At 41.3% G+C, this 12,595-nt stretch overlaps 1 protein-coding gene across 2 annotated transcripts in view; it reads right to left on the bottom strand.

The window, feature by feature from the left end:
* COBL (cordon-bleu WH2 repeat protein) overlaps positions 1 to 12,595 on the bottom strand; it is a 255,188-nt gene that overhangs the window by 49,227 nt on the left and 193,366 nt on the right. For both annotated transcript variants that reach the window (XM_045286315.1, XM_045286316.1), the window contains one exon: positions 5,172 to 5,481. In XM_045286315.1, the coding sequence (XP_045142250.1) occupies positions 5,172 to 5,481 (310 nt within the window). The remainder of the gene's footprint in view (positions 1 to 5,171; positions 5,482 to 12,595) is intronic.

Genomic DNA, 12,595 nt, shown 5'->3' with positions numbered 1-12,595 from the left:
GCTGGAAACAGACCAATACATATTGTGGAAACTTGGTATGTCACCAAAGTGGAATGAGAAATCAGCAGGAAAAAATAGATTCCCTTCTTCACACTAAACGCAAAAATAGATAGCAGGTTGACTTAAAATCCGAATGTGAGAAAACAACACCGAAACTTACAAGAAATTCAGACCTCATTTAGTACTTTAGTTTATATAGAAAGGTTTCTTAAATACGCAAAGATCATATTTTTTTTGTACAAAAGAAAACAGAGCCAAAAAACCAAGCCACAGCTTGAGGTATTCTTTGAATGCCAATAACTGATAAAGGGTGATCAGCAATTGAGAATAGATGAAAATAAAGGGCGGGGTGGCATTTGATATCTTCTGCTTCCACAAGGAGCAGAGAGGAAGGAGAATCCCGGAGCACCTGCAGACCAAGGCAGCTTTCTATGAGGTGGGGGCAAACATGGCCCTCCCCTCCAACCTTCTGACCAATTCTGACCCCAACCATCAATCTCCTCTCCTCCCCGACCGAATTTCTACTTCTCATCTCAGATGGATAATTCATTGCAGTGATCACAAGGAACTCACAGCCGATACTCATGATTATGGGATTCCTTACGGAAATTAAGAGTGTACAATTTTGGTGAGAAATGCTCAGGCTACATTGGTTCAGTCAGGCCAGCGTCCTCTTTACTACGCTCACAAAAAGGCTTCTCTCTGGCCTTCAGCTTCTTGACCTTCGTCCTGCTTGGATAATGTTACAAAGCTTTTTTAGGGCCGACAATAAATACCCAAAGCAATAACTCAGCCTAAAGGCACTTGGCTCAAGCGCTGTAGGTCGGCAAACCTCCCTCTTCACTCTACAAGCCAGTTTCCTGCCTAGAGGCCTTCAACTTTCCTTGCTTGGTGGGCTGGGAAGTCTAGCACTCAGTCTTATGCTCTGACCCTTGACTCTCCCTCTGCGGCTCTCCTATTGCCCCCTGTCACAGCTGTCTCCTGGATCAAGGAGGTAAAGTGCACAGGGATCTCAGGGTCCAAAGGTCTCACTTCACTCCTGACTCCTCTCTTGATGGTGGTGAGAGTTCCCCACTTCCTCCTTCTAAGATCGCTCATTTAAAGTCAGCTAGATGGAAAAAAGTGAGTAATTCTTTCCTTAGCTTTCAAAGTTTTTAACAATCACCATGAACTCTATTAAGAATCATGGACAACTGAATCACATAATCCTGATAGTGACAGGGTTTAACAGATGAGTCACCACATACTAGAAACAAGGAAGCTGAGAGCCTGGCCACCAAGGACCCTGCCAAATAAGGACATAGTTGGGTCCCAGCCAACCAGGGACAACTGTCTTTTTTGAAAAAACTCCAACTTTGATCTCAATGGCCCCTGACAAACATATGAGGGGTTACCCAAAAAACCCCTGAAATTGCATGCTAGATGGAGTGTAGCTTTAGTAGTACACAGTTTTCCTGCTGGATGAGCATCAAGCAACTCGCTCTGAGTTACTGCACCCGGTGGTGTCACCTGGGAAGGGTGTCTCTGATCACACTGAATTTTTTTATAAAAGGAGTTTTGCTCAGTTTAAGAGATTTAAGAGAACAGCGTGCAGCTGTGAAATTTCCTTTCCTGTTCGGGTAAAACGTTGCACTCTTGTGATGTTGAACACTCTTGTGATGTTGTATATCACTCTTGTGACGTTTTCCAACATGATTGGAAAAAACTCAAGTGTATGTGTGTTTTTTTTGTTTCAATAAAGGTGAAATGCTGATTGATGACAAACCTCTTTCTGGACATCCATCAACTTCCTGAACAGACAAAAATGTCAATTCATAGTATGTTTGGTAGTACATTTGGAGTTCATTCCACCAGATCAGATTGTTAATCAGGCTTTCTATTTAGATGTCCTGAAAAGATGGCATAACAGTGTGTGACAAAAAAGGCCTAATTTGTGACAGGGGACTGCTTTTCCCACCATGACAATGCACCTGCTCATGCAGCCATCTCAGTGCACCAATTTTTGGTGAAAGACAGCATGCCTCTCTTGCCTCATGCACCTTACTCACCTGACCGCTCTCTGTGTGACTTCTTTTTGTTTCCATGAATGAAGGGAGCTATGAAAGGACAGCGATTTGATTATGTAGAAGAGGTGAAGAAGAAAACAAGGGAGGTGCTGTCAGCCATCCAAACAGATGAGTTTTAAAAATGTTTCCAAGATTGGAATCACAGATTTGACAAATGCATTAAGTTTAATGGAGCTTACTTCGAAGGTGATAAGGGTGGTTTTTAGAAACAATTTAAAAGCATAGCTTTGAAAAAAATCCAGTTTTTCTGGGTACCCCTTGGAGAAGCAAGTCTTGCCAGCTCCAGCAGCGTTCACTACATCTACCCTTTGGGGAGTATAGACCTGTTGGGGGTCAGCCCTCAGTGTAACCTGACTTTACTCTCAATAAACCTGCTGTGCTGCCTCCTCCCACCTGCTTGTTTGGTCTCTGCATTGTCCTCATACCACTGCTCCCTTAGAGAAGCTGGTGGCCTTGGGATCTTCCTCCAAAAGGGGTTATCACACCTAAGGATCTTATCAGTCTCCTCCCCCTACCTTTTCTTACCAAACCCGATCAAGGAAAAGTTGTTTGGTGGGAGTTTCAAAGGCTGTAGTTACAAGGACCATATTAAAGAATACGCTGCACTGAATAAACCAAACATCCACTTTAAAAGAAAATGGGCATAAACCAGGTAACTAATAATCATGGCCAAGACACTGGACCATGCTGATCAAAGAATTGTTGATGAAAGCAAGAAAAATATGCCTTTGACCCATCTATGACTGGCAAGAATTAAGATGTTTATTGATATCAAATACTGTTTGAAATGTGACGGATAGGTCATCAAAGGCTGCTCCGTTGTTAGGTGCCCTCAGGCTGGCTCTGACCATCACCACCCTGTCCTATGCACGACAGAAAAAACTGCACAGTCCTGTCCATCCGTCTCCTTGAGGCTCTTCCTTGTTTTCTCTGACTCTCTTTTTCAAGAGACTGGTCTCTCCTGACAACATGTCTAAAGTATGTAAGACAAAGTCTTGCCATCTTTGTCTCCAGGGAGCACTCTGGCCTTATTTCTTCCAAGATAGAGTTTGTCCTTATAGCAGTCTTTAGGACTTTCAATGTTCTTCTCCAGCACCACAATTCAAACGCATTGATTCTTCTTCAGGCGTCCTTATTCAGTATCCATATTCAATTTCATATGCATATAGGCAATTGAAAATATCATGGCTTGAGCCAGACGCACCATAGTCCTCAAAGTAGTATCACTGCTTTTCACTACTCTCACGAGGTGTTGTGTAGCAGATTTACCTAATGTAGCTCCTCTTTTGATCTCTTGATTGCTGCTCCCATGAATCTTGATTGTGGATTCAAGTAAGCCCAAATCTTTGTCAACTTCAACTTTTTCTCCGTTGATCATAATGTTACCTATTGTTCCCATTGTGAGGAATGTGGTCTTTTTACATTGAGTCATAATCCATACACTGAGGCTGCAATCAGCCTTTGATCTTCACCAGCAAGTGCTTCAAACCCTTTTCCCTTTCAGCAAGCAAGGCTGTGTTATCTGCATATCAAAGGTTGTTAATCCGCCTTCCTCCAGGCTTGGTGCCACGTTCTCCTTCATATGAGCCAGCCTCTCCTATGAGGTGCTCAGCATGCAGACTGAACAAGAATGGTGAAAGGCTACAACCCAGACACACACCTTTCCTGATTTTAAAACAAACAGCATTCCCTTCTGTTCCGACAACTGCCTCTTGATCCATGTATAGGTTCTGCATGAGCACAATGAAGTGCGCTGGGATTCCCATTCTTTGAAGTCCATCCATAGTTAACTATGATCCACACAGTCGAACACTTTTGCATAGTCAGTGAAACACAAGCAAACATCTTTCTGGTATTCTCTGTTTTGAGCCAAGATCCATTTGACATCAGCAATGATATCCCTTGTTCCACATCCTCTTCTGAATCCAGCCTGAACCTCTTGTAGCTCCCTGCCATTGAACCGCTGCAACTATTGTTGGATGATCTTCCCACACATATTACTTATAAGTGAGATCAATGATATTGTTCTATAGTTTGAGCATTGTGTTGGGTCACCTTTCTTTAGAATGGGCACCCACATGGATCTCTTCCAGTCAGTTGGCTAAGTAGCTGACTTCCAAATTTCCTGGCACAGGTGAGTGAGTGCTTCCAAAGGCTGCTAGACGCCTCTAATGTGGTCAGCCGTTTTGCAATTGTCAAGCAATTTGTCGATATTATATATAACTATATATATCATTGAAGATGAACTCATCTAATAGCCTAGTAATCCCTTGTCTAAAAACCCTGTATGAAACCTGAGCGATATGTTCAACCTGCTCTTTGTCTCCAAGGTGAAAAACTCCTACCAGTTACTGCTGAGTCGATTTCACCCCCTGGGGGCTTCAGGTGTGTCAGAGTAGAAGTGGGTTCAGGAGAGTTTTCAATGGCTGTGAATTTTCAGAGATAGAGTGCCAGGGCTCTCTTCTGAGATGCCTTGGGGAGACTGGAATTTCAACCTTTCTATTAGAAGTTCCATGATTAACACTTTGTGCTAATAGGGCCTCCATTAATCGGAAAATGAGTGGATGAATAATATGTGTGTTATCATGAGTACATATGAAAAGCACAATCAAACAACATATTGAGATTTTCACCCTCTGCGTACAAAGCCCAAACCTACTGCTACTGAGTCAATTTTGACTCACAATGACCCTATATAGTATTTGTGAGGCTGAAAATCTTTATAGGAGTAGAAAGCCTGATCTTCCTCCTGAGGAGAATCTGATGGGTTTGAACTGCTGACCTTCTAGTTAGTTAGCAATCATAGTGTCACCAGAGCTCCTATGTATAAGAAGTAAAAAAATCAAACCGAACACTGTAATGTGTTAGTCATACAGATTAGCCTACCTAAAAGCAGCATGGTAACCTGCACTTGGATAATGAACTCCCAGTTCAGGACGGTGGTGGTGACTTTTATCTGGCACACAGTAGACTCTTAGGACGATTCATTAGATTGCAGTGGGAGACAAAACAGCCTGAATAGAATGAGAGAAGACTTACCTTTATGAAGCCTTTTTGAAGTCAGATGCGACAGTGGCTACACTTTTCAGCTTTCACATGACTCACCTTTGATGCGACTGTCCAGAGCCAGTCCTTTCCCAGGAAGGGCTCTTTTGGGGACCCACTTCTGGAGCTCCACTTAGATCTTGGTCACTAGAGTCTTCCTGATCGGTGGCCCACTTGTCTTTGGATTTCACACTGTCGTGCTGGGAATCCAGGGAGACGATGTCGGACGGGGAGCTCATAACTCCAGAGTCTTCGGTTGGGTCCTCTGATGCAAAGCAGCTGCCCACCGACACAGTCTCGTCGGTCTCCGAGAGGGCCAGCGGAATGCCGTCCACCGCGCAGTTGCTACTGGGCCCCAGGGTCAGGCTCACTTAATAAAACATGGCACAGAGAGGTCAGTTCAAATCACCTGATAAATGCAGCACCAGTTTCTCTAGTTCATCCGACATTTAGGACTGGAGGCATTCTGAATCAAGGAAGGCTCCTCACTCAGGCAACAAAAAACTTCCCTTTGGAAACCTTTTTAATTTTAATGAGCCAGATTAGATCCCTGTGATGGAGAGTAAAGTCCTCCCCTTTTTGGAAAGTAATGCTTTATTCAGAAGCCTCTTTCATTTTTATCCAATATAATTCTATGGACAAATATTACAAATTTCAACCTGATGATATTGTGAATGAGATGATTTTCTTTGCCCTGACTCATGGTTTAATTGAAATTTTAAAATGAATGCTAAAAAAGAGAGAAAGAAACAGAAAAGAACAATTAATCTGTTTAAAAATGGACACAGTCATCTAAGTAAATAAGAATGGTTTGGAAACTTTGGATGGATATTGAATATATTTGAAAATTTGGACTGAAATATAAATGGCAACATTCCTCACTTAACATATCACTTTCCTTTAATTTTTATAGGTGAGACATTCTGAAAAAGGAGATGATCTTGGAAGACAGCTTTCAAGTAAAATGAAAACAATAAAAAAATTAGTATTCTTGGTTGGGTATTTAAGGTTCCTGTCATAATAGTGATTTGATTTATGGAAACAGAAGCAAGGGAATGCATAGAATTTTAACGAATTAGCAAAGGCCCAGTTCCTTTGACTATTACTATTAATTAATTAATTAACTTGTAACACTAAAATGAAGATTTACTATGAGGTTATTCTTTTAAAAAATTATTTTATTAAGCTTCTGGGTTCTCTAAATTCACTAAAACTGCTTTCCCGTGCTGGAATTTGAAGGACAAAAAGGCTTCAGGCCAACTCTACACTGGAGTTCTTTGAACTAGAAGAATGAAACGTAGACTTTGAGACACCCAAAGATCGACGTATCTTATGTGTAAGCATAGGTTTAGTCCAGGCAACAAAAGCTGTGCTTAGGTATAGGTTTAGTGTACTTCGTTTTAAAATCATTCCTCCCAAAAAGTAACTGGATGTCCACACGACAAGGCCCATAGACACCTCTGGAGTCAGACACACTAATAGCAAAATGACAGCGCAATTGTCCCCAACCCACCATAGTGGTTCCCAGACAGGACGAACACTTCACAAAACCCAGAGTGCCCAAGAGAAACTCCCTCAGAGACTGGCAGTCATCAAAGAAGCAAAGAACAAAAAACTTAAAGGAACCACAGTTGACACGAGCACTCAAAGGGAAAGCACAGAGCACGGAGGGAGGCCTGTGTGCAGATGCACAAATGCACAAGGCAGTGTATCCGAATGCAGTGAATGCTTTTTTTTAAAACAATAACCTCTGTCCTCTCGTTTCCTTCTGTCTTTTGTTGGAAGGTTCCCAATTACTGGGCAGATGTGGAGAAGAGCCGCTGCCTCGGGATGAGACAACTGAAAGCATTGCAGGCGACCGACTACTGAATTTCTCTCACACCTTGCATGGCTGCCAGCTGCCGTGTTTCTGCGGTCTCTAAGTCAAAACTGCCCACGCCACTCAGAGAGAACTTTCCACTGAGACCAGGAGGGGGAGGTCCCCCCGGGTGCTTGTTCCTTCCTGCTTCCCCTTTCATCAGGCCACTGAATGCCACTTTCCCTCTCGGTTTAGACTATAAACAGCATGGTGCATTGAGAAAGGGGATGAAGGTTTCAGGTTGTAGGGACCTGGATTCAAATCCCAGCAGAGGAGATGATTTGGAGATGCCGGAACCCAGGAATTTGGGGGTTTGCTTGTGAGGAGGGATGTACTGTAGACCAAAGGGCTGCAGAACATCATTCAATGCCACCTGTAAATTTCAGCTACTCGGCGAGTACACAGACACCTGCCGGCCTGGGTTTGGTTTGGGATGTAGGTTTGCAATCAGAGAGTTCAGGTTGTCTGATGATTCACCGTTTGCGAGGGAAAAGTTAATCAGTAGCTGTCAATTCAGTTCTGATTCATGGAGACCCCGCTGTGTCAGGGTAGAACTGTACTCCACAGGGTTTTCAGCGCTCAATTTTCAGAAGCCCACCAAGATCTCCCTCTGTGGACGCTCTCTGTGGACTTAAACTGACAACCTTTTGGTTAGTAGCCCAGTGTGTGAACTATTTGCAGGAATCAATGACTCCAATATTCTTATAAGACAAACAAATCCCCCAAACCCACTGCTATCAGTTTTATTAGTACTCATAGGGTTTGTAAGGCTTTGTAAATCTTTATCGGAGCAGTTAGCCTCATCGTTATCCAAGAAGTTGCTGCTGGATTTGAACCACTGACCCTGCAGTTAGCAGTTCAATATCTATCCAACAGCATCATCAGATTAGATTGAAAGGTAATCCTAAAAGGGGTGTTTTAGAATTCTTTTAAAAAGAATGCCAATGCCAACCCTAGATGTGCTTACCCAGGCCGCCGGTGCTTATGGTCGGAGGGTTTATGGAGGGAGGGATGTAAGTGTACCAAAACCCAACCCAACCTACTGCCCTCCCTCGAGTTCATTCTGACCCCACAAGACTGTAGCGTAGGTGAACACTGCTTCTGTGGGGTTATGAAACTACAACTCTTCATGGGACTAGAGAACCTCATCTTTCTCCTACAGAGTGGCTGGTGGTTAGCTTGTGGTTAGCTGCCCAATACCAGCATGCCATCACCCAAATAAAAAACAAAAAAACGTAAAGGAATGCACAGTTGACATGAGCACTCTAAAGGAAAGCACCGAGCTATGCCATCTCACCGCCATCAGCGACCCTCTGTAGGTATCAAACCTATGCTGGCCGCAGCCCTGCTCCACTCTACTTTTTTCCCTTCAGTAGTTAATATTCAAATGTAAAGTAACCTTAGGAAATCTCTTTCCTAATGAAGTCTTAACTAACCTTTGGGGCCACCTGCCCTGGGGATTATCAAGGCACACCTCTGGAAATTCAAAGCCATCAGGTTACCGGACTCTCACTGCACTTCCTGTCTCTTTGAATTCAGTGGTCCTATCAGGAGTAGTTGTCTACACTTGTTTTATGTTTCTTAGAAGTTAGAGAGAGGATGTTTTTCTTTTTAAAGGTTGAGGATACTGTTCTAAATTAAGCAAAAACTTCAACTGATAAGTGTGAGCAATCTTACCAAGCGTGTCCATATGCTTAATTCCTTTAAAATGTACATACAGAGCTAGCCAGGTCAGCCTCTGTTCCCCATGGACCATCTTCCCAGGGCCCCTCAGCAGGTTGCTGCCCACATGGTGAAACAGAGGTTTCGCATTTCTAATCTATCAGTGGGAATTTCTTGAGGGTGCCTATGGGCCAGTGCTAGATATTGGGAGATGGCGCTGGACAGAGGCAGGGTGGGGGACTCTGCCTTCAGAGAGTAGCCTTGAGCCTAAGGAGAAGAAACATCGGAAATTCAGAGCAGCAGCAGTGCCTGTATTCAAAGAAGGGATGCGCGTGTATGTGATCCCATGACAGGAACATGGCTCGTTATTTGGAAGGCATGGCGAGCGTTGGGGCCAGGGTGCTCTGAGGAAGCGATGCCTGTAGATTGCACAGACAGGGGTTGAGATGGAGGAGAGCTGAGACACAGGAAGAGATTTCAGCAGGCACCAAAGCTGTCTTCAAAGTATGTCAGGAGGAGCTTGCTGAGAGGACTGTAGAGAGGAATGACTGTTGCCATGAGACTTCATGGTGTTGTGGTGATTTCTGATGATTTCTTTTCCAAGCAGTCTGTTCTATCAGCCTAAGAGCCGTTTGTTTGGAATCAGACAACCCCAACTTGCCAGCCAGAATTTCATATCCAAGTCCAAGTTCTACCCTGAACTTTGCATGTTTACTGAAAATTAAGAAAGTTAGATCTTTTTAAAAAATTATTTTTTATTATTATTTAAAAAATCATTTTATTAGGGGCTCGTACAACTCTTACCACAATCCCTACATCCATCCATTGTGTCAAGCACATTTGTACATTTGTTGCCATCATCATTCTCAAAACATTTTCTTTCTACTTGAGCCCTTGGTATCAGTTCCTCATATCCCCCCGACCCCCCGCCATGAACACATGTTATAAGAACTTTTATTCCGTCAGTAGTTAATATTCTAGTTAATATCCAGCCCCTGGCAAAGGACATCATGCTTGGTAAAGTAAGCCCAAAAAAAAAAAAAAAAAGGGGAGACGTCGGACAGTGTGTAAGGCATGACAAAATAATAATAATTTATAAATTATCAAGAATTAGTAGATCTTGATAAATCCATTCTACAGTTAAATGCCTATCATTTTATGAAATTCCAAATCATATTATAGAAAACCACATTGATTGATGACTATGTAAGAATCTTATAAAGAATACAATATTGCCTTTATTCTATTTTTTGACTTCCCTCAGTGTGTTAAGTCATTATTTTAGAGTTAATTAATGCACTGACACATTTGCTCTTTTCTTAAGGTGTGAATAATATTTTCAAACTAAGTTACTATTGCAGGTTTAAAAAAATATGTGGAACAACACATCTAATTTGTTGTTGGTGTTTTTTTTTTTCTTCAGAAGCTTGGTATAAATCCAGGATTAAATTATCTTCTAAATTAATAGACATAAAGTCTAAGTAAAAAACTACTTCCATAGTTTTTTGCAAATAATGTATAGTTTGTTTAGTGCCAATTGCATCCTTCCCCCAACAAGTATTATCCTAAGCAAGCTATGCTATATTTTTTTTTAAAAAGAGGAATTCATACATAATTATATTGCATTTATGAAAATAGCTTGCAGGGGTAGCAGCTTGGGGGGAAAGGGAGTATGGATGGCAAACAAAATTATGCATTTTATTTGTATAACCCTTCTCTCATTCTCCATGTAAAACAGGTAATCCCTTGGTTCAAATATCATTAGGTCTACATGAGAACTTTGGACAATTCTTCAGTGTAAAACAGAAAATGCTAATTTAGTACTACTTCTTCAAAATAAGTAAAATCATGTTCAGTTTGGCACGAGTTCCAGTAAGATTTCCTTATACAAAGTCACCAAAGGAAAAAATAAATACAATAACACACACACACACACACACACACAAGCGCATACACATACGCGCACACACATATCCTACATGTATTTTTGTAGTAGATTCATGTTTATGTTTGTTTGCTGAAATGGAAATGGTTGGTGCTGTGGGTTCGATTATTATGACCCACAGGGCTTTCACTGCTGACTTTCTGAAAGAATCGCCAGCCCTTTCTTCCTTGTCTACTTTAGTCTGGAAGCTCTGCTAAAACCTGTTCAGCAGTAGATCAACATTCAAGCCTCCAATGACAGAGACAGTGGCAGACAATGGATCCCAGATTTCCTGTAAGACAGGTGAGAAGTCTGGTACTAAACCACCAATGCATTTAAGTGCAAATATGCTTTTATTTAAAAATGCAAATGAAAGATCCTATATACTGTATTTAATCCACCCCCCTGTCCCAGGGTCATTAAGAAAGGAGATTTCTCAAAAGTCTGCTTCACCAAGCTAACATGTCCCAGAGAGACTATTTCAAAGGCAAAAAACCTCTTCATGCCCCGTTGGTGCCTATGGTTTCCACAGGCTGCTTACAAACAATGCTCATCCTTCAGCTTAGTATACACAGGCGTGGGCCACTGTGTTCTAGCCACAAGGGATAAAGGGTGAAATAAGGTAGAGCTTCTTGGAAAGTGCTCCTGCCCTTCTGGTGCCCATGAACATGATGTATTTTCATGTTGTTCTTTCCTTCTGCATAGTCCCTAAAATAATTTTGAAAAACCATGTGCCCTCTTGCATTTTTAATTGCGTTCTGAAAATTTCTATCATGAGTTCAGTTGGTTGCAACAGATGTGATCTCTACTGTTCTGTAAATATTGATATTTTAAAAGGAAATATTTCTTCATTTTTTAGAATGTAACCAAAACAACAGGAATAGCATGGGAGTTTTCTGCCCACCAACCTTCCTGTAAGAGTAAACGCGTTCTTCCTTGTTCCAGCCTGCCAGGGCCCTTCTTGCTTGACTGCCTTTTTCTGATCACCACCCCACATACAGAATCTCATTGGTATGGAATGAATTTTTGTGCCTACCCGTTATTGCTTTTTTCACATATTGGTCAAGCCTCTTTTTATAAATCATAAACATAAATTAAGATCGACTTTTTATTTCCTTCTCTACATGATTATGATACATCTTCTTCTTTCCCTATTATCACTGTGTATCACTGTGATAATTGAAAGAAACAGTCAATAAAAACTGTGTGAAACCTATTAGAAATTTTGATATTTATTAATCAAAAGGCAAACATGTCATTTAAGTACATCTCATAATGAGTTAGATGACACCTTTTCTCCAGTTGATTAGAAATAGCTCAATTAATTATTGCTAAAGGGAGGCAGGGTTGGGCAAATTCCGTTAATGTTTCTCATTATTATGAATATAAGCACTAGAAAACCTTGTTTGTTCACAAAAGTAGAGATAAACAAAGAAGACTTTAGGGCTATCGTTTTACATCATTTATTTTTTTCCTTTCTCTCTCTGATATGTGCCCCCAAATCACTGAATTATCTGTTACACAATTGCTTGGTAATCTGTAACCTGATAACTCAATTAAGTCCTTTATGAATATGACTGGACAGAAAAATTGGAAAGCCACTTGCTGTACAAAAGGATTCATTGCCAAGTTATTAGAATTATTCACCTGTTCAACATTATGCCAGTGTTTGGATTTATCTTTTTGTTTGGCATCAGGAATAAGTGGATTGGAAATAAGTCCGGGATAAATGGCAGCCATCTGGACTAACACATGGGGGGAGCTTGTCTAAGGAATGCAGAGAAACACAGCCTTAAGACAGTGAGAAGGCCCAGGACTCAGCCATGCCTGGGGAAGATGCAGCCATTGGTATTCCCAGTAATGTGAGGTCCCCCCATTTTTAAAAAGAGCTTTCTGTTTAATTACTTCAAGACATGTTTCTTTCTTTTGAAGCCAAAAAACCCTGGTTAATTAATGTTTAAATAATCCTGGTTTTGTATATATGTGTATCTATACATAATTATAGCATTTGTATTATAGGAGATTTTATTTAAAATATAT

The sequence above is a fragment of the Echinops telfairi genome, unplaced genomic scaffold (assembly GCF_000313985.2).
Source record: "Echinops telfairi isolate 266 unplaced genomic scaffold, ASM31398v2 ScPeMD7_7;HRSCAF=31, whole genome shotgun sequence".
Classification (NCBI taxonomy): Eukaryota; Metazoa; Chordata; class Mammalia; order Afrosoricida; family Tenrecidae; genus Echinops; species Echinops telfairi.
Note: the sequence above shows the minus strand (reverse complement) of the source record. Positions and strands in the feature narration are given on the sequence as shown.